This window comes from Anser brachyrhynchus, assembly GCF_964034855.1.
Source record: "Anser brachyrhynchus genome assembly, chromosome: 32".
In the NCBI taxonomy this organism is placed as follows: Eukaryota; Metazoa; Chordata; class Aves; order Anseriformes; family Anatidae; genus Anser; species Anser brachyrhynchus.
In genome coordinates, this window is record NC_137725.1 from 388,691 (window position 1) to 409,472 (window position 20,782).

The 20,782-nt window shown below is 49.3% G+C and overlaps 1 protein-coding gene across 9 annotated transcripts; it reads right to left on the bottom strand.

Annotated features, from left to right (window-relative positions):
• Positions 1 to 1,289: 1,289 nt before the first annotated feature.
• Positions 1,290 to 19,788, bottom strand: LPAR2 (lysophosphatidic acid receptor 2). 9 transcript variants are annotated; one of them, XM_080571484.1, is made up of 4 exons: positions 12,152 to 13,216; positions 9,349 to 9,448; positions 7,249 to 7,991; positions 1,290 to 3,112 (listed from the first exon to the last, which is right to left on the bottom strand). In XM_080571484.1, exons 3-4 carry the CDS (start codon positions 7,979 to 7,981, stop codon positions 2,811 to 2,813), a joined length of 1,035 nt encoding a protein of 344 aa, XP_080427610.1. In that variant the 5' UTR covers positions 7,982 to 7,991; positions 9,349 to 9,448; positions 12,152 to 13,216; the 3' UTR covers positions 1,290 to 2,810. The 9 variants fall into 9 exon arrangements, with proteins under 9 accessions (XP_080427610.1, XP_080427609.1, XP_080427611.1 ...); XM_080571483.1 differs by having other exon boundaries at positions 9,349 to 9,455; XM_080571485.1 differs by lacking the exons at positions 9,349 to 9,448; positions 12,152 to 13,216 and adding an exon at positions 19,649 to 19,788.
• Between the last annotated feature and the right edge of the window lie 994 nt (positions 19,789 to 20,782).

A 20,782-nucleotide genomic window follows, 5' to 3' on the forward strand; every position in this document is an offset into this window, starting at 1 on the left:
GACCACAAGCTGCATTGATACATTCAATTTTCATTCTTAAGCAGACTCTATTTTTATACAAAAAGCATTGACCTCATCTGGGTTCTGCTTGGTACAACCTGGTCAAATCCTTGATACACTTCCCAGCTTTAAATAGAGTTTAGTACTTACACCAGTAGGGCCATCAGCCTAAATTCAAATAAGCCATTTAAAATATTGGGGAAAAAAAGATGATCCCCTCTATATGGTGATCATAAAGCATCAGGAGTCAGTCATCAGCAATCACGTCTGCCTGTGCTGAGGGTACCTGCATGAAAGCACTTGTCAGAGTGGGATCACATCGCTGGAACACAGCTCAGCAGCCAGCCAGCAGAAGGGTGAGGTAAGGCTAGTTAGCAAAGCCCTCAGGGAAGAACATGTGCAGCCCATTAGAGGCCCAATTGGGCATAAAAGCCAATTGCAGTGCTTTTGGGAGCCAAGTGTCATCTCACCCACTACAAAGATTTCATTCACAGCTAAATTCAATTCCATTTTACAGTTCAGACTAGTACTAACCCCACATACAAACTGTCATTTTCCTCCCCACCCCCTTTCCTTTGTTAACAAGAAGCAGCAGCCTGACATGTATTTATTTGAAAAATTAGCTTCGCATGAAGTAGGACTCATGCACTTCCTGCTTTGGGGATGTTCAGAGAAACAGAAAGAAAAAGTCCAAGTTTGTTCCATCCCAGCTTCACTCCCAGTAACAACTTTCCAGGTGTTTCACTATCAGTCTTCCTCCAGCTCCTGCATATTGACCACCTGCAGTATGTACACACAGCCTGATACCCGAAATCAATCTTTTCCAAGGAAAATGAAACTAGAATTCTTTGGCAATAGAAACCATTATCCATTCTCTTAGCCCTGGTGCCTTGTATACTTTAATGGTGAGTCATCTTCCAAAAAAAACAGACAAGCCTGGTATTTGCAAACAGAAGACCAAGACTGTAGTCTTATCCTCTGCTCTGGCTGCAGTTACTTCCTCCAGTTCTCTTCCTGGTCTCTTTCTGGAGGCTATAACCCCTCCAGACACCTTCTGGAGGCTATGACCCCTCCAGACACTCAGGCAGAGCCCTGCAGCCTACCTAGAAGGCAGAGCAGTGGCAGGGCAGTCCCCCGCACAGCACCTTGCAGTGGATGCAAGCATCAAGGTTGGTATTTGTCCCTTCCAGCCCCACAACACAAAACTGGAGAAGGACACTTTTCGCAGAGCCAGGGCTTTGGGGGAGGGGCGGGGGAGAGGCAAGGGAAATAGGGAAAAATTCCAAGTCTTGTTTCTAAAACCCAGGACAAAGTATTTATTCAAAAAGTCTCTGGGACACAAAGACAGGAACCATATTCCAAGGCTGTTTTAGTCGATCCAAGAGTGTGTCACCTTAACACAGTCACTTTCCTGACCATGTTCTGCAAGAAAGTCCATACACGTGCATTTGAACAACAATCCCTCCAGTAAGTTGTCTTCTCTGCCAAGGCACCTGAGGTGATCAGTCAGGAAGCTGGTCATCCGACAGAACCAGGCCATTTTATTAAAAATACCCTGAAATTCCAAGTTTAGACTTCAATGCAAATACTCAAAAAACTGCCTTCTGTTAGCCTCTCCGCTCTCACAAAAACCCATGACTATCGATTTTGGACTGACGCAGGCACATTCACACCGTTAAAAATTTACGTGAAGGTGAGGGAAACCTGCAAAAAGCATTTACAGTTCCTTGGCCATGAATATTCTTCTGCCAGCAGAGCATCTGCTCTCCAGTCATGGCCTCACAATCAAGAGGGACTGTTTACATCGCGTGTCAGATGCAGCAAATGGATTTGCTCAGAAAACTAGATCCTACTCGCACTGATATTAAATAATACTGCTAACTTTCTTACGGTGCTTTGCTGAGAGAAAGACTACATTTGAACAGACTTAACACATTATTGGCACAGTTGAATATTAAGGTACAAACTGCACATTAAAACCTAAGGCAAAAATACTGATTGCCTTGGAATCTAACCTAAACCTGTCCCAAAGGGCTTTCAGCGAGTAGAAAGATGGTTTAATGGGAACATGACTCACTCCACATTTATGAATAGGCAATGAACTTGTGCATACCACATGGTATCACTTAGCAGAACACAAACACAACTGCAGTTAGTTACAGCACCACTCTCCATTTTAGGGAAGAATTAGGTGCTCTTAAGACACCCTCCAGCAGCCCAAAAATACTTTGAAATTCAGTAACAGACACTTCGGAAAGCAGGAATCTGCTTCTCAGGAAGCAATTCAAACAGATTCCTCTCTGAAGAGGCTTTAAGAAGAATACGACTTCTGAAAAGTGTGGAACGCAACCCGAATAAGAGCCCTCTTGGGAAACACTAGGCAGCTCTGTTTAGGAAGCGATGAGTAAAACTGAAGGGCTTTGGGTCTTTGGAGCACGCTACCACCGGAATGACTATTTCTGAAGGCAGTAATACTGAAGTACCAAGAGAATACTTTCCTTGTGGAGAGATCACACGAGATTCCCGTTGCATACAGCATGCTTCTAGAGGCTGCTAAATTAAATCAACCTTGCTTTAGAAACAGCAGTCTTTAATAACAATGCTACTCAAAGTACGTTTGTCCTAAACAACGCACCATTCAGCAGTTCCTTAAAAGCACCTCGTCCTTTATCGATGACAAGCATTCTATAGAAACATTTATGCTTGAGCACAACAGAGAAGTCTCTACTGCTTTAGAAGCAGGTTGCTCTTAGCCTCTGCTCTTTTTTTAATCCAGAAAGTGGCCACCGCAGAGCAGCGATGCTGAAGAGCTAAATAGAGGAGTCCACGGTAAAGTGCCCGTTCTGAGAAAGTGTTCTGCGGTCTGTGGTGTTTAACTTCACCACCGTGGGTGTGTATTTGGAATTCCTATAACAGATGAAGCAGAGGATCCTCCGGAACGTGCTACGCATCTCGTTGTCCCTGTAAGAGTAGACAATAGCGTTTATCAACGAATTGATCTCTGCCAGCAAAAGGACGTATTTCTCCACCGCGAGAACATTGCAGCTCTTGCAGCCCAAGCCATCCAGCAGGAGCACAACTTGTCCTGGAGTCCAGCAGATAACAAAAGCACCTGGGAAGAGAAGAACCCCCGTTAGAGAAAAAGCAGGTTCCTGGCCCTGCCCAGTCACTCACCACAGGGATGCTCAGCGGAACCACTGGTGTTTTACGTAGTGGAAAAATTAAACAGGGAAAACACCAGTTTCCCCTCTAAATTTTTGCTTCGTGCTTGGGAGGAAGCCTGAGGATTCTGCCACAAACTACTGAAAATGGAGACGTTGGCTTTTCTTCTCCCCTTTCCCCCACCCCGTACATTCACAAACATTTCCAAGTAGCTTGACTTACCTCCCCTCACTGCATTTACAAAGCGGAGATGAAGTGCTGGTGTGGTTTAACACCGATGGGCAGCCAAGTCCCACACAGCTGCTCTCCCACTCCCCCTCCTCAGCAGGAGGGAGGTGGAAGAAAATGAGATGGAAAGGGGGAAAAAAAATTGCAGGTTCGAGATAGGAACAGCTTAAAAATCAAAGAAAAGCAAAAGCCACGTGGAAGCAAAAGGAGAAAAATTATTCTCTACTTCCTATCAGCAAGCAATGCTCAGACATGTCCTGGGAAGCAGGGCTTCAGCGTGCCTAGAATCTGCTTGGGAAAACAAAATGCTTTGTAACGAGAGCCTCCCCTTCTTCCCGCATAAAAGTTAGGGACGAGCCAGAGGAATACAAGTTGAATGAAGTCATCCTCGCCGTCCCTGCAGTTTATGGGGATTTTGGGTTAACAGCCTGAGTTTAGAAGAGCCGTGGCCAACGCTAGGGCAGGGCGATGGAGTCCACCTTGCACAACCACACAGCCGAGCAATGGGCCGGCCAACGCGAGGGCTGAGCCGGACGGGCTCCACCACTGATTCGGTCTGTTCTTGCCACCACCTGCAAAGCTCTTGGGCAAAAGGCTAATTGCTATTTGGCATGGAGCGGGAGGTGCCTGCAGCTCCTAAATCCCTTTTTACGGTCACGGCTTTAACTCTCGGGCTGACGTAAACGGAGCACTCGCCCAGCAGCGCGCCGGGAGCTCATGCAGGAGGTTGTGTCTTGAAGCACGGGAGCTGCACCCTGCTGCGTCTCCTGGGAAGGGGTGGAAGAGAACCAGGCTTGCCGAGAACTTCGCAGCTACACCCTTTACTGGAAAACATCTGAGACGGGAAAGAACAACACAGCCAGAGGAGTCGCACCAGAATGAGAGGCTGAATTCAAAGCTGTCATTAAATGAAACGCCGCGCTGGTGAAGAGCCAGGGGAACACATGTAAAGGATCTCCAGGGTTTCTTGAAGCGTTTGGGGCTGATTATAGGCAACTGCATCCTGTAACCCTTTTTATTTAAGCAAACTGTGCTCCCAGAAGGTCAGCACAGCAGCCACCGCATCTGGGCCAGGCAGCTTTCCCTGCACTCGCGGCCAGCACTCTGCTTTGCCCCCTTTAAAATTAGCAGAACTATAAAATAGATGCCTGGCTGTCACGAGGGAAGGTCCAACGCTTCTCCTTTAAATCGAGTCAATCTGCAGGATAGGGACCTGCTTGTTTTGTGATGCAGCTTTCTTTTTTGGCCAGGTTTTCAGCATCTGCAACGAAAGCCAGATTCTCTGGAGAGACCGGCTCCCAGCAGCACTAAGTAAAGCCAGGTGAATATTAAAGATGGAAGGGGGGAAAAAGAAGTACCTAGAAAGTTTTAGTTGCTTGCTTTGCTCCTTAATGGAAACTAAAGTATGCCAAAAAGAAGTCTGAACTCTTAATAATCCCCTCAGCATGGCCATAGCAACTCAGCCCCGTGGTTTACTCATCAGGGGATCCCATCCCGCTCAACTGGCCTGTGGGAAACTCCCTGCCACCTTCCAGATGTCCCTTGAACTTCTTGTTGATTTCCCAGGCCAGCTTCTCAGTGCCCAGGACCTGCAGGATTTCTACACTGCGGGTACTTTGCCTTGCAGCGAGGAGGCATGCAGCCTCTACGCCGCACCCTCTGCTTCCTCCACGCTCACCAGCAGCTACACCCTCTGATGCATAAGGCGCAAAGCATTCCTCTGAGCAGAGTCCAAGTTTGCAGAAGGCCAGGGAGCTAGGGTGGAGAAGGAATTACACCAGGGCTTTCACAGGGAGAGGAAAAAACCCTCTGCAGTCACAAGCACACGCCGGGGCTGAGCTGGAAGGTGTTGTCCCTGCGTTGGGGAATTCCTCCCCTTGTTCCTACCCGTGCAAGTGACCTGTATGAAACAGTCACTTCCTTCCAACGCTGCAGGAAAGGGGAAAAAGCCCTCGGGTTACGGGAGTCCTAGAGGCCCGAGGAGCTCCTCGCTCTCCCTCAACTTTCCACATGAGTTTCCTCCCCGCTCTGTCCAGCCCCAGCCACCAAATTCCTCGTGAAACCACAGCAGCTTTTCCAAGCCTCCTGTGACCCAAGCATTTCTCACTCGAGGGAGAAGACAAAAGCAGGCAAGCCAAGCCAGGAGTGGGGACAATAAGAGGAAAGGGATATCCCAAAACAAGGCGATGCACCAAGCATGAATTGCATTTTTCCTTGTAGCCCAGCATTCCCACCATGCCAACCCTCTTCCAGAGGAGACTGAAGTGCCATAAAATTAAGTAGTCCTGCTGTTACCATGGGATGACCCCTCTGATACTTTTCCAGAAGGAATGGAGGAAACAAAGCTTTCCCCCTCTGCTCTGGATTGCAGAAAATAAAAAGCAAATTATTCTTTAGACCCTCTACGCTGCATCTGATCGGCTCCGAGGCAGCTGGAGCTCCCAGCTGTGCACAAGGGATGGCGAGATCGCAAGGCAGGCAAGGAGGCATCCCGCAGAAGGCAGGAACAGGCACAACCCTCCCCCCAGTTTCGGTGCCTGCAAGTTACAACAGGACGCAGCAAGCAGCGGAGTGCCCCCGAGCAGGGACGCACCGAGCAGCAGAGCCTGCTCCGTTCTGCTCCCCCCACTGCCGAGCCCGATGCTGCCAGCAGGAGTTTGCAAGGGAGTACTCTTTGTTTGCAGCTCCGAGGTTTCCCTGACTGAGCAAATTCTGCACTTATCAGGCAAGATTTACAAGCCAGGGGTTGTGACCGTAAGCCCAGAGTCGAGCGGGGTTGCAGAAAACCCGAACGCGTTGATTTATGTCGCTCTAAAGGAACTTTGCTAGACCAGTAAAACGGATTTTTAAATGTCGTGGAGTGATCTGCTGATCAACTCACGAGCACGCCAGCCTGCCTTGGTAGATCTCCAGTATTCCTCGGAGGTGTCCTTCAGAGACAACCGCACACCCGCTGCTGTCTGGAGATTGCAGACAGAAGCCTCTGCACAACTTAGAGACAAAATGCACAAAATGGTGTTTGAAAGCAGCATTTACCCATTTATCTCGGTAGCCTCGCCGGCCTACCAAGACGTACAGCACCCTGCAGAACATACCCGCATAAGGTTAGGTCTCTGGATGATGTTAAAGAGCTTGGAGAGGCAGAGCCTCAGTGCCAACCACTTCCAGTCACTGATCTGCTCCTATTTGCACTACAAACTGAACCCAGCCGGGCTAACTCGCAGGCACTTAGCGCTCTGCTGGAGACCCCGCTCCGACCGTGAGCTGAGATGTCCCAGTAATTTATTTACCAGCGCAGACAGACCCAGCACTGGCTGCTTAAAAAAAAAAAAAAATCAGAGCAAAGTTTAGTGCTTTGTTCCAGTAAACAGTCGGAGGAATTTGGACAGAACTCCCTCATTGTCTTCCCTGTCACCTTGTGATGTCTGCCCCAAACCTCCTTCCATCCTTTAAAAGGATGGATCCTTCTTGATAAGGGCTGAGTAGGGGCTCTAGTGCCATGCAACCGTTGTGTGCTTCCTCCGTGGAAGAGCAGAGGGCTTTTTACTTGCCTAAAGCACCGGAACGTAGTCAGATATTACAAAAATGACATTAGTAACAGCCCCTTTTCTCTCTGCTAGCCAGAGAAGGGATTCGGGAGCTTGCATTCTCTCTGCCTGCCTGCCCCGACCACGGCTCACACAAAATTCAGTCCCAAAACCATTGAATTGCCCAGCAGCCAAACCCAACGAGCACCCCAGCAGCTTCAGAGAAGCAGAGAGGCAATTCCCCATCCTCCCCGTCCCAAGGGCATTCACCTGCAGCCCCACGCAGCCCAGAACGGAGGATCGGGGCATCGACTCGAGCAAGGGGACTTACTTAGGATAATTGTGACCGTCTTGACGAGGCTGATCATGGTCTCCTTGTAGCGGGGGTGGAAGCTGGTGTGCTTGGACATCCGCGTCATCTTCCTCTTCACGTAGATGAAGATGTGCGTGTACACGACCACCATGATGAGGAAGATGACCAGGTTGGAGATGGCCCAGAAGGTCAGGTAGCTCCTGCTGTAGAGCGGCGCCATGCTGGAGCACTTCTCCAGGGCACAGAGGCAGTGCCAGCCGTAGGACGGGATGAGCCCCAGCAGCAGGGCCGTGACCCAGATGCAGAAGATGAGGATCATCACGCGCTGGTTGGACATTTTGCTGTGCAGCTGCATGGTGAAAACAGTCTGGTGCCTCTCCACCGCGATTGCCAGCAGGTTCACCACGGAGGCGGTCAGGCTGGTGTCCAGCAGGCTCTGACGGATGAACCAGGTCTTCAGGGAGAGCTCTGCAGTCCTGGGCCCCGTGTGGAACATGAGGAACATGTAGGCGATGCCAGCGAAGAGGTCAGCAGCTGCCAAGTTGCCCAGCAGGTAGTAGATGGGGTAGTGGAAGCGGCGGTTGATGATGATGGCGGTGATGACCAGCAGGTTGGTCAGCAGCACGATGACGCTCACCGTCAGGCCCAGGGCAACCACCAGGACGTCCTTCGTCCTCCAGTACGTGGTCAGCTCCTTGCGGCTGTTGTTGTAGAAGAACCCCACCGTCTCATTGTAAAAGCAGTGCTTCATCGCTGCTGTCCTGAGGAGGGAGCAGAGTATCGTTAGCTCGTCGTGCCCACACGACTCTTACCGGCCCAGAGGATGCTGAGCATCGCCTTAGTGCCCTTGACACACACACACAGACAGGGGGATGAGCTCGACACACGCAGAAACAGCCTCAAAAAACAAGAAACCGCATTCTGTAAGAGAGAAAAAAACTACACATCTCCCGGGCTGGATCCTCATCTGTCCTCAAAGCCATGCTGAGGATGCAGCGAAACCTTGAATGCTCCCGGGAGATGCCTGCCAGATCTGATAAGAGATTCTCCCTGCCTGCCCCATGCAGTCTCTCAGGGATGACAGACAAAACTATTTTTGTTGTCCCAGATGTCCCGCTTCAGAAATGCACAAACAAAGCAGCAGCAAAGGAGGTTTATCAGGCAATCGCTAAAAAACACTGATGGAGAATGAGCCTCTGCAGCTGTTGCAGTCCCCAGGACTGCTGCTTCTGGTTCAGGAAGCACACATCTCATCTCGCCTGGGGTAGCTTTATCACTTCAAGGCTGATATAAGCCCACCGTTGCTCCTGAACACCACCACACACAGCATTGGCTGGTCCTTCCAGACCACATGAGCACTCTCCAAACTGAGAACCAAGAGGAAAAGTACCTAGAGCCGGGCCCAAGAAAGTAAGTGGCAGCAAGAAGCCTGCACGGACTGCCGTGGGGCTGGATCTTGATGAGCTGGATCGTCAGGAAGAGCTGCAGCACTTCTAGGTTACACACCAGTATGTGGGTCAGCATCCCACGCTTCCAAACATCAACCAGCAAGTCACCTGTGCGGGAAGCAACTCCCTTCCAGGTCTGGAACAAGGCTGCAATTCAAGACTCATTATACTTGGTGACAATTTGATAGGAAGAGATGTGCAAGTCTCAGGAAGGGCTTTCCACATTTCTCTGAAGCACTGGGCATTGCTGGGAGCAAGAGCAGGCAAGCCGTTTGTCTGGACCGTAACAATAAGTCTTAATTTTCAAAGCCCACGTGCCTCTCTGACATTTTAACTTCCCGTCCTGTGGACAACCAAACACGAGGCAGCACGTTAAGCTGAAAGATGCTTTACATTACAGCTTTGGGGTCAGGATTTAAACCTGGTAATTGACACATCTTTGCTTGTCTGTGGAAAAAAGTGACAAATGCAGCACCGTGAACAAACCCAAGGGATGAGAAGCCCAAGCATTACATCCCACAGCAGATATTCGTGTTCCTTTCCTAACCAAGAGCTTGGAAATCTCAAGTCAGGGCTGGCTGCAGTCCCTGCTGGGAAGGGCAGACCCAGCCTGCAGCCTCCTTCCTCCCAGCACCGCGAGGTGCTGAAAAGTGACATCGTTTTTCCTTACCCTCCTGAGCTCTGCTCATGAAGTCACTGGTTCCTGTCCTCTCGTGAGCTCAACCACCGCTCTCATTTTAGAGAAAGCCCGAGACCATGCAGCAAGAGCACTATCCTCTCCAGACAGGGAGAAAAAAAAAAAAAAACACACAAAGTTACTGACTTGCAATTCATTTTAATCACCCTGAACCCGCAACAGAGTTCAGGAGCCTTAATTACATCTTCCTCTGCTCTCTTGGCAGCAACCTCCCCGTGTTCCTGGACGCTTCAGCAGCAGCTCCTGGCACAACAGCAACGCTGTCGCTGGTACCAGGGAGGAGAGGTAATCGCGGGCAGGCCGGCTCATTATCACCTGCACCGCGCCCAGCCCTGCCTGCGCACACCGCCGAGCTGTGCAAACAGGACGGCTGGGTCTGGAAAGCCTGCCGTGCTGCTGAGCTTCTGATCTCCACTGCCTGGTGGGCTCCACATCAGCCTGCTTCAGCCACAAGATGGAAAAAAAAAAAAAAAGCACAACTTTGCTTAAAAAAATCCCATCTCTGCTGCTGAATAGGGAAATATCCTTATAAATGCTGGTGAGGAAAAAGGATAAAGAGAAATCAACCGATCCCATGGGACACTTGTGGCATAGTGAAGTAATTCCATCCAGGTAATGGTGTTTGTAGACATCAAGCTGTAGGGCTGTTTGGGCGAGTAGCACGGTCCAAGCTCAGCACAGGGGGTGAAAGCAACCAGGTAGGTTCTGCCAAGATACCACGTGGAGACTTAGCAGATCGCTGGTAAGGGTTTGGGTTTCAACAGCAGAAAGCGATGGAAGAATGAGGAAGGGAGGAAAGCTAAGGAACTGGATGAACACAACCGCGGTGAATCACAGGCAAGTAGATGGCCGCCTGTGCAGGGTGTATCTGGGGAGGCACCGGCCGCATCTCCACGTGGAAATCATCTACGTGAAATCCAGGGCTAGGCCGTTCTTGTTGCAAAAGAGTTTTGAAAGCACAAACCCCAAACCAAAAAGGAAACTGCTGCCGAAGTTAGATAAATCACTTTGTTTTTTAAGATTACGTACAAGGATTGCCCAGGGAGGAAGGCTGGAAGAACCTGAAGTGGCATCAAAGTTCAAAGCGCCCCGTGCGCTATCCACCCACATAAACAGGGAGCAAGTTTCAAGGGCCCTGTAATCCCATTCACATTTCTGCTGGGGAGCAGCGTTAAGCGCTCCCTCCCTCAGGACACAAGTCTGAAGATCGTCATGGCACGGGCGCTTGCCTGTGCACGCTGTAGCGCAAAGACAGCTCATACCATAGTTAAATTTAAGAAGCCTTACAATATCAAAGTGAAATAACATGGCGATGGACCTAGGGTTTTCCTCAGTGATTTCCAAGCTGACACTAAAACAAATGAAATCCAGATTAAACTACTTCTAAATCAGATTGAATCCAGATTAAACTACCTTTAGTTGCCACTATATTACGGAAACCAATCTGATTTTGTTGCAAAAAGAAGTTCAGCAGCTATGATGTGCCCTGCAAGCTTCCTGAGTGCTCGCTCCCAAATTGTGAACTTTTTTCACAGCGTTGCACAAGTACTTCAGTGGTACACAGACAGGGGGAGGGGACTACAGAGCTGCACAAACCCACAAAGGAGCTGTGCTCTGCATGTATAAAGCAGCAGTGTAGAAAGTTGCTAATCCTAATGACAATTTCTCAACTGCTTCTGTAGGCAAGACCCAGCTGGAGCACAACAAGAAGCCGGAGAGCTGCGATCCCTCTGAAAGGTAGCGAGGTCACAAGCTGGACCCGTGCAATTCTGCGAGCTGGGTGGGGTAAATGACAGGTAAATGCCTGTGGCAGGCCCTGGGAGCTGGCACACCAGCTCGTTGCCGCTCTGCAATTAGAAAACCACCCTTGGAGCTTGGCAGCAAGGGCAGACAATGCTGCAAATCAGAATTTAGCAGGCCAGGGAGAAGAAACACCCTGCCCACAGCAGCAAGCAGACAGAAAGGCAGGCTGGGGCCATGATGCACAAAGGAGCTGGAGGAGCCTATTGTTCAGTGTCCGAGCAACCCCCGTCCGTGGCCTTACACTCTTCAACGGGATCCTACAAGATTTTTCCCTAGCAGTATTGCTGACTTGGTAAAACAAAACGCTAGCTACACACCGCAACAACTACAGCGGCCCTTTGAGCAATGCACAGACCCGTCCTCTGCTCTAACCACGCTGCCTCGAGCTCAGCTCAAGTCTCTCCCCCTTCACACTGAGTCTGGCTTTGCAGGCAGTCCTTGGTAGAAACCACTGCCGTGTGAGCACACAAAACGAGTGCAGAATGCCTTTTCTCCCTGCCCGAGTTATCCGTACACACACATGTGCTCTCCCCCTTCTTACTCAGGTAGTCTCTGCTCTAGGTTCACAGTAAGCTCAGAGTTTTTACGCAGAAAGTAAAGGTGCAAGCGTCCCCCCTTCTCCGTTTCCTCCTGCTTGCACAAGTGGAAAATGCTGCTCAGCTCCTCGAGACCTGGGAGGACGTTCAGCATTTGGGAACAAGCTGCCAGCCATCGATCGCAGCGTGGAAATGAACAGGGATGAATGGCTGGTTTTATTCCCCCCCCCCCCAATAACCACAATTAGTGTTGATTAAAACAGAACAATGGATATAGAAGTCAGCTTACAGGGACTCTAATCCAATTTGTTTCTACCCATGTCCGCTGCACGTAAGTTTATGTGGCCAAACGTTCAAACCGCTGCTCCTTTTTTTTGCCGTTGTCATTTAAGCCATAAACAGCACAAGGTCTTACTCTAAAGAATAAGTGTTCTTACCTGGAGGCACAACCACTGCATCCAAACCTGACATTTAGCATTGGTCCCCCCACCACAGGAAACCAGGCCAGCTCTTCAGCAAGGAGATCCCCATCTCGGGAGGGCAGAGGTGCTTCCCAAGCCAGAAAGAGCCAAGTGCCTCCCAAGAAAAGTTTCGATCCGTGATGGGCTGCGAAGCACGGGCTTCTAAAGGCAAGTTTGCAAGAGCTCTGCGAGCCCGTCCCTCCTTGGGTCCTCCCCTAGGCGGGCCCTTGCAGGAGCCCCGATCCACCCCGGAGCTGTAACCCGAGTCCTTTTCGCCTCTCAGAGGCATTTTTCCAAGCACCTCCGGTTCTGGAGGAGCTGGCCCGGGTCTGGCTGGAACGGGTCTGCTCCGATCTGCTGGCATCAGGCTGGCGGGGCAGCCCCGCCGCTGGCAGGAGGAGCAGCGAGGTGTGGGAACGGGCACCCTCCGGTCCTGGTCACCCCACGCCAACCCCTCGCCCGCTGCCCCAAAACCTTCGCGCCGCTGCAGGGTGGCAGCTGAACAACCGGGTGTGTTCCTGGGACGATGCGTTGCCTCTGGACCTGAAAGTCTCGTTTTTGTAGCACAGCTATGCTGCATGCTATTTCATGCTACAGCTGAACACCCACGTCTCCGGCGTGCTGCTCAGGCAGGATCTGGTCACCCGCATCTGCTGCGGCAGACACTCACCTCACACCACACAGGAAGCCTTGATGGACACGAGGACGGGGGGGGCAGCAGCTTTTTCAGTAAGGTATAAGAGATGTCATGAGACAGAAGGTAAACTGAGGCACAGGCTGGGAAGAAAAGTTACCCCAACTCAATAAAAAAAAAAAACCAAAAAACACATGCCACTACTAGAAAAAAGTGCTCACATTTCTAATACGTCAAGGACTGTCCAAGATTGTCTTACCTAAGTGCCATACAAATACAGACAGCACACTGCGTGCTAACAAACCGGAGCTGTGGAAGTTATGAACAAAAAAAAACAGAGCACCAGATTTGCAACACACATTCATTTTGATTTACGCCTCTTGAAAAGGCCCCAACAATTTCCATTCTGCTCCAATTTCCTATTCTCCCACCCTCCTCCTACCATCATCTGTTCCCCAAGGAACAATGTTATCTCCAAGCGCAACCCTGATCTACTGCCAGCCAGATACATGGTAGAGCTTGGCAGAGCTGAGTAATGTTTTGTAAGGCAGGCAGAGATTTACAAAGAGAGCTGAACACAAAGGGGAAAGAGATAGGGCCAAGGATCCAAGAAATCATTAACAGACGAGGACAGCCAATAAGTGGAAGCAAGTCAGTACGAGCACTAGCAGAGGAAAAGATGGAATGGGGCAGGCTGAGATATCAAAGGGGCAACTACAGAATCCTACGGAAGCTGCAAATTGCACCAAGCTCCCTAAGCTCCCCCTCCATTCTGTCTCTATGTCCTGCAGCCACCAAGGTTAAAATCATGCCAGAAAGCTCATGCAGGCTACAAAAGGGTTCAGAAGGAACCGATCATTGCCACCTGCTTACAAATGCTGCACCTTCAGACTGGCAATGCAAACCACGAGACAGCACCGGGCACAGGGCCTCTCACAAGATTTCTACGTGCATTTTAGAAGCAGCAGAATGCTGCGTGAATGACCCAGAGTCCCGTCTTGGAAGCGCTGAATTTTAACGGACTTGCTTTCTCATAGCAGAGAGCAACTGAGGTACCAAGAAGTCAGGTCCTGACACGGGGAGCCAGAAATCCTCGCTGTAGCTAGACCCCTTGGCCACAGATTTACGACAATATTGTGGTTAAAAGAAGTCATTTCAGATGATTTCTGTGATTCTGTGTGACCTGTCCGAAGCGACACAGAGCTGATCCTCCACCTTCCCCCAAGGCATTTCTTAGCCGTTTGGTTGCACGATGGCTTTAACACCAAAGAGGCAAGTGCAAGCTGGAGTAAAGGAGCCCCCCCATTTCCCCAGCCCTTCCTTTGGTCTGCTCCAGCCCTTGTGCTGCCAGCGGTGGGTTTAAGCCTCTGGTCCAACCCACCCCAAGAGTGCACAGGCAGCGGAGAGGAGCAGAACCCAGCTTGGGGCAGCCCTTCGGCAGCAGCAGAGGCATCAAGACAGCGAAATCCACCCGGGTGGGATGGCAGCAGGCTTTCAGGTTAAACTGGCGCTCACCGAGCACTCTGGAGGCGATGTTCTCATAAACAATCGAACACCCAGAGCAATCAGGAAAGCGGCCCAGCATAACTGGTTTCAACTGAAGTGTCAACAATCCGCCACAATAGCCCAGCACGTCAGACAGACCCAGCAGGTTCGCAGCACCAAGGGCTGACAAAGGGTCAGGAGCACGTTTGCAATTCTGGCCCCACACACGCCGGATCCAGGACAAAGGGGGATACAAGAAACGTCAGGTTGGATCAGGCCAGGGCTTGTGTAAGCCTGTCACAGACAGTGTCTGCTTTCATATGAAGGTGAAGGAATATCTCTGACCTTAACAGCATTTTTTTTTTTTTAGTAGTTTTGTCTAGTTACAAAGAAAAAAATAACTTTGTTGCATAACAGAAAAATAGGGAGTCTGTTTTCAGATTTGGGGGATATTTAACAGACAAATTTATTTTGTGTCTCTAACCTAGCTGACTAGACCCTGCACAACCTCACCTTTCAGGGTGCTACCTCCAAAATCAAGCACACCTGAAAGCCTCAGACCAGCTTTGGCAGCTGTGCACCTACTTCAAGACTGAGCTCAGGCATCTCCCAGCAACAGCGTGCTGGAGCGAGCACGAGCAGGACCAAGGAGACCAGACACCCATCGTGTCCAGCCCCTCCGTTACCCCCTTCCCCTCCCATCGCCCTGGGAGTTTTCCTGTTTTCCCCATCCAGAAGGGGCTCGCAAGCGCCTTGTGCAGCGTCTGGCCACCAGCAGAAAGGCCACTCGAGCACAGTAACCTGATCTCGATGCAGCCTGCAGATCCGATCACATCCTGGTGCCCAGCAGAGAGCCGGTACAGAAACGTTTCCGAAGTCAGACGTTTCCCTCCCCATTACTACACTTCTGTTTTTCAAAGCAGAGTTAATTGCCTTTGTAGATATTGCGTTTTCAAACAGACTTAAAGCCAAGCTTTTTCTTTGAGCCTCATAGCTGTGACCGCTCCTGTTGATGACAATCCGAAGGTTTTTTCCCCCTCCTCTTTTCTGTGACCCCTCTCCTGGAATCCCTGGAATGTTAAAAAGCTCCTGGAAGGAGCATTCCCCCCCTTCCCTCAGCCCCCCCAGCAGCTCTCTGCAGAGAACCAGTTCCTCAAATTAATACCTCCAAGTCCCGACTGGCCCAGAGATTCCCAAACTCGGTGAGGAGCACTCCCTGGAGTGCAACAAAACCACCCCACGGTTCCTACAGCTTCAGCTCACGGCCACATCTTTCGCTGGGAAGCAGCGCGTGCATCAGCCTTAGAAATGCAGGAATTTCATAACACCCACTGCTGCTGAAATGCTGCCAGCTCCGAGGTGGAGCAGAGCCGTGTTTGCAAGCCTGCAGCATCAAAGAGCAGTTTTCAACAAAGGTGTGGAGAAAAGCAGTGCCCACCAATTCCACCAGGAATTTTCTTTCGCTCTGGCAAGTTCGCAACCACTTACGATCAATTGCTGCAGGACAAATCACAGCAAACCAGGAAAATTCTCCTCCTCCTTCCACCTCCCTGAGGTTTGCCCTGGCTGCGTTTCGATATTTCAAATCAGGGCATTTCCATAGGGTAGGCAACACCTTAAATTTGCACGGGGAGACCTCCGAAGCAAAACACGGCGTTGGACCTTGCCACATTTGCCTTGTTAAGCAAGATGGAGAAACAGCTGAGTAAGAACGGCCTGGATATTCTCTCAAATGCATCTGGGTCCTGGCAAAACACCCCTCTTACCTTCGCCAGGTAACTATCCTGGAAATGGGTTTTGTGCGCGTAGGGCTAGCTTCCTCCTGCACAGTTACTCCCTGTTCGAGCCCTCTCCAGGATGAAAACATTTGCTCTGCAGCAGTGGAGAGAAACCAGGGCAGGGAGGGAAGAGAGGGTTATTTGCAGTGGTGTTTTGTTTGGAGTCGGGATGGTCTAGGGGCCCCTCTGCTGCTGCTCCTCCTAATTCACACAGGAAGAAGGAGATTATCCTGCACAGAGACAAGCAACGCTGAAGGCAGAAGCAGCAGTTCAGAGAAAGAATAGCTTGGCCCCTGCATGATGTCACATTATTAGAAGCCACAGCGAGGTTAAAATCGAGTCAGGATGCTGTGTTTGTGGAGCAGGGCTCGGCCCCGTCTTCGCCCAAAGATAATTTCATCTGGCGCTTCGCACTATTGTCAATAAAAACAGAACTGGACAGAAATTCCCTTCCCGTGAGCCACATGCGGGCAGCCCCCAGCTCAGCCTCCTCTTGCAAGGAGGCTGCACCCTGCCTTGCTCTGAACCCCGATCTTGGCTGGCACCCAGCAAGATGAAGCCTCCCGGCTTAGTTGGCACTCGCCAGAAGAGTCAGGGAACTTTACAGGCACTCCAGCTCCACATGCCTCAGCCTTTGCTTTTACAGGGATTATTTCTGAAAACCCACTTCCCCCGTGTCTCCATTTGGTTTCATGTTGGATGCCTGCAGCTTACGGCCGGAGAGTCATAAAAAGCATTTAACATGCCTTTCTGCTTAAGTCTGGAGAGAAAAAAACAAAACCAATTCAGAAAAGCCTCCAGCTAGAGAACAAGCAGATGCAGCACAACTGCAGCTTTATCTCGAGCAAGAGCATCAGGGACTGACACATAGCTACTACCCCCAGCAAGGAAAGGGAGAATCAGCCTCTTCAAAGACGTGTGACTTCCTCCTGCGAGCTAGCCTTTGGGGTGGTCTTGGTAGAGCCGAATCCTTGGTGAAGGCAACGCGGCTTTTCCCCAGTTCAGTGAAGGTTTCAGATCATTCCAGGGATATTTAATTATGCCCACAGTTGCCTTGTCCATGCACTGAACCATGCTACCACGTCTTGCATTTCTTAAGGATCGGTTCCCACAAGAGGGAGGTCACGTAACAGGCACGGATTGCAACACCGCTACTTTTAAAAATAAAATCAAATGCAAGTTCGTGACCCTTTTGGCGCCCAGATGACCTGGCAAGTGCAGCTGCTACCACCTGAAAACGAACACCAAAAGCAAAGGAGCCCAACACCGATCATTTGAGTTTTATGGGGCTCCCACAAATAGTTGTTCAGCAGTGGAGGACCAGCAAAGTGGATTTTATGATGCAGAGTCCCCTTTGTTGGTGCATTGGGAGCTCTATAATCAGCAGCTCCCTCTGCTAGCAGCCCAGAGCAGCCTTCTTTAGTACAGATCCTGACCTTCTGATCGCTTTTGGTGACATTTTTCTAACTTTATAAAGCCTTTAGCTTTTAAGCACTTTTCTAATAGAAGATTACTTCCATTCTTGCTCCCATGCCTTTTTCTGCTGCGAAGGCTTCAAAAGCAACAAGAAAGTTAAAGGAACATTTATCTTGCAGCAAGAACTAAGTCGTTCTTGTAAAGGGCACAGGAAGCCTACAGGTTCCATCTGTTAAATAGATTTATACTGAGAAATAAACTGGCTTCAAGAGAGTTGTATAAGATACCTACAGAACTGACTGCCTCTAGGGCCTCGGATGCCAAGTATCTGAAACCCGCTGTATAAGCAAGGCTTGAATTACAGCCCTACAAGTCTTTTTTTAAAATAAATGATAGAGGAAAGCAGCCAGTGCCCTGAAAGGACTCTAGCCACAAGCTGTGGGCCTGGATGGATGGACATTGATTTGGTTTAGCTCATCCCAAGCTTTCCATTGCACATGCTTTTCTTGAATGTCTTAAGGTGCACGACGCCTGCAGGTATGTCTGTACTGCAGTACAAAGGAAGGGATGGAAGCACGCTGTCTCAGCGCCTTTTAGCAAAAATTCTCAAAGCAAACTGCTTTCTGAACTGCAGATGGGCGAGTTCTGGCTGATCAGATACGCCTGGCTTACTTTCTCTCCCAGCTCCCACATGGTTATAGGTACCGTTACTCCGCGCAGTCACAAAAGCAAGAACATCACAAAACATCCTGGGGCAGAGGGGGAGAGAGAAGAAAATAAAAGCTGTTTGTCTCCAGCAGCATGAACTCCCAGCAAGAGGTGCAGAGCAGCTCACTTTTCACTACCTCATCTGCCCAGCACTCTGCTGCATCCAATCTGCTAATTAATTGTTGGAAGACAGCTTTTAAAAATAAAACAAGAAAGCAGTGATGCTGACATGTCTTATACCCTGCAGCACTCCAGATGTGTTAAAGCTATAGATAGAAATAATTTCATTCACTGTGAAATAACAAAAAAAATGACACGGCTCTCCTGCCGCGAGACATTCCGTTGTTATGCAGGACAACAAAACAGCTTCAAAGAAGGAATTAAAAATAAGTTTTGTACCTACTGGTGACTGCTGGAATAGCAAGGCTGAACAGAATAACCTACGCTGATCTTTAGCTACAACTGGGCGAGGAAGCATCCTGCACAAGGGTAACGTTAGCGCTTCTCACCCTAAAGGAATGAAACCTTCCGTCCAAATATAACAGACCCCAAACACAACCCCGAGTTGTGTCTGAGCTAGCCTCAGGAAGACAGCAGAGGTGCTGCTTTATAAGTAGCTTCACAAAGCAACCCCAGCTCGACTCACAGATTCGCGGGAAGACGTTTGCTGTCTGGTCACAGAAACATTCAGTGACAGCTTATCTCCTTGGAAGCATTCACTCCGTGTACTTTTAGGGCATATTGCACATACACACTGCACAGACTGCTAAATTTTGGCATGTTTTAAGTCCCCGTGCCCCAGTGACTCCTCTCGAAGCAGGTGAGCCACAAGGAGAACCCAACTGATAAATCGGCTTCTTGTACCACCACCTTGTATTCAGGTGGCTAAAATAAAACAAAAACTCTGCCTCATTTCACATTCGAAGGAGGGCAACCAATTAATCAAATGCTGATATTTTTCTTACCCTTAGAAAACAGTTTGTGAATCATAAAAGCTGCCAGAAAAAAACTGCTTCTGGGAAACCAGCAGCAAACCCCAAAACCACCCATATTCCCCCCACCACAGCCTCAGGCCATAAACAGGCCAGCAGTCCCTGTCTTTATGCTCTAGGGCTGCAGTTACACATGCAAACAATGACAGAGTGTCAAGGTTCAAAAGGTAACACCTGTAAAGGAAGCCTGTTTTCAGCTAATAAATGGCCTGAACTGTCTTTTATTTTCTCTATTTTTTTCCCATAGATCCTCCTGCTGAGGGTAATTTTAAGAAATACCTCACGTGCGTGCTTTAATCTCCATTTAGCTTCTCCAGTTAGATAATGAGAAACAGCAACACAGAACAAAAGTTAAAATGAAATATAAAAAATAATTTAAAAAGGAAAAGAGAAGACGAAGAATGGGACCAAAGCCTTGAGCTCCCTAAAAAAAAAAGGTGCTGCCTGTCGCTTTGCTCACCCTTGTTTTGTTGGAACACGGTAAAGGTAAATCCCTCAGCAGTCTTTACTGGAAAAACCTGAAAACCCTTAAGAGTTGTAGTACTTGCAGGTTTATTTGCTTTGAGCTTTTTAGAAGGATAAAGGTAAGTTAAAAAGCTCCTTTATTGGAGGGCAGGAAGTTTGGGGGGGGGGAATCTGCTGAGTTTATCTGAGATGCACTCTCATGTAGCCTGCTCGCAATTAAACACTCAGTGATTAGCAAATGACAAACTCCAAGGGGCTTCTCCAAGAAAAGGGCATCTCCGCTCCCTGCCTAAAATTAACTGGTGCTGCAATTTCCCTAATTGAATTCAGAGGGCAGCGTACGCAGCCCAGCTGCGATCCCTGTTTGGGGAGTCCTGGGGCCTTTGACCTGCTCAGTGAGGGAATGGAATAATTGGAGGAGGGAAGAAAAAAAAAGAAAAAAGAAAAAAAAAAGAAAAAAGAAAAAAAAAAGAAAAAAGCTTGAAATAGATTGGTTTTGCTGATTAAAAATAAACAAATGAGAAGATTGCTCTGGTTTCACGTTATCAGCTGCATGGCAAATGCTGTGATGTGGCAGCTCCACAAGGTGCTGCTGTGAGAACAGCTGGCTGCAGGCAGCCTTAGGAGCTGACAGGAGGTTTAAAAGAGCTTCCCTGCTCCAGCTTTGTAGTAGGAATGAGGAAAAAAGATGATGAGGTGGTTCCTTGTCAGCATTTCCCAGGATCGGTGCCTGTCCCTTGCCATACATATGTGTGGCTGAGGTTCCTTTGAAGTGAAGATAGAGTCAAGGAGGGGGGGAGTACATGAGGAAATGATGTTTCCCCTCCCTGCCAAGCTTGTTTGAAACTCAGCATTTCACTTTCCAAACCAAACCATGTTAGCTGTGGCTGGATGACAGAAAATCCCCATCCTAAGCAGGAGGAAAGAGGTTTCTGCCGCTGCGTCCAAGCTCTCCCCGTGTGAGTGAGACCTGGCAGCTGTACAGCTCCGGCTGGAAATGATGCTTTGGCAGCTCTCAGCCCTAACAAATTACCGGCTCTGCAGAAAGCAGCAAGTAACGAGGAGTTACAAGGTAAGAGTAAGTGTTTTTTTTGTTTTTCTTTTTATTTTTTTCTAATAGCCTTTTTGT

Coding starts and splice junctions, on each gene's coding strand:
- LPAR2 (XM_080571481.1), bottom strand. CDS start 12,192: ATGCTAAATGTCAGGTTTGGATGCAGTGGTTGTGCCTCCAG. Junction 7,992..12,151: donor TGCAGTGGTTGTGCCTCCAG/GTAAGAACACTT, acceptor CTCCCTCCTCAG/GACAGCAGCGATGAAGCACT. Junction 3,113..7,248: donor GACGGTCACAATTATCCTAA/GTAAGTCCCCTT, acceptor TTCTCTTCCCAG/GTGCTTTTGTTATCTGCTGG.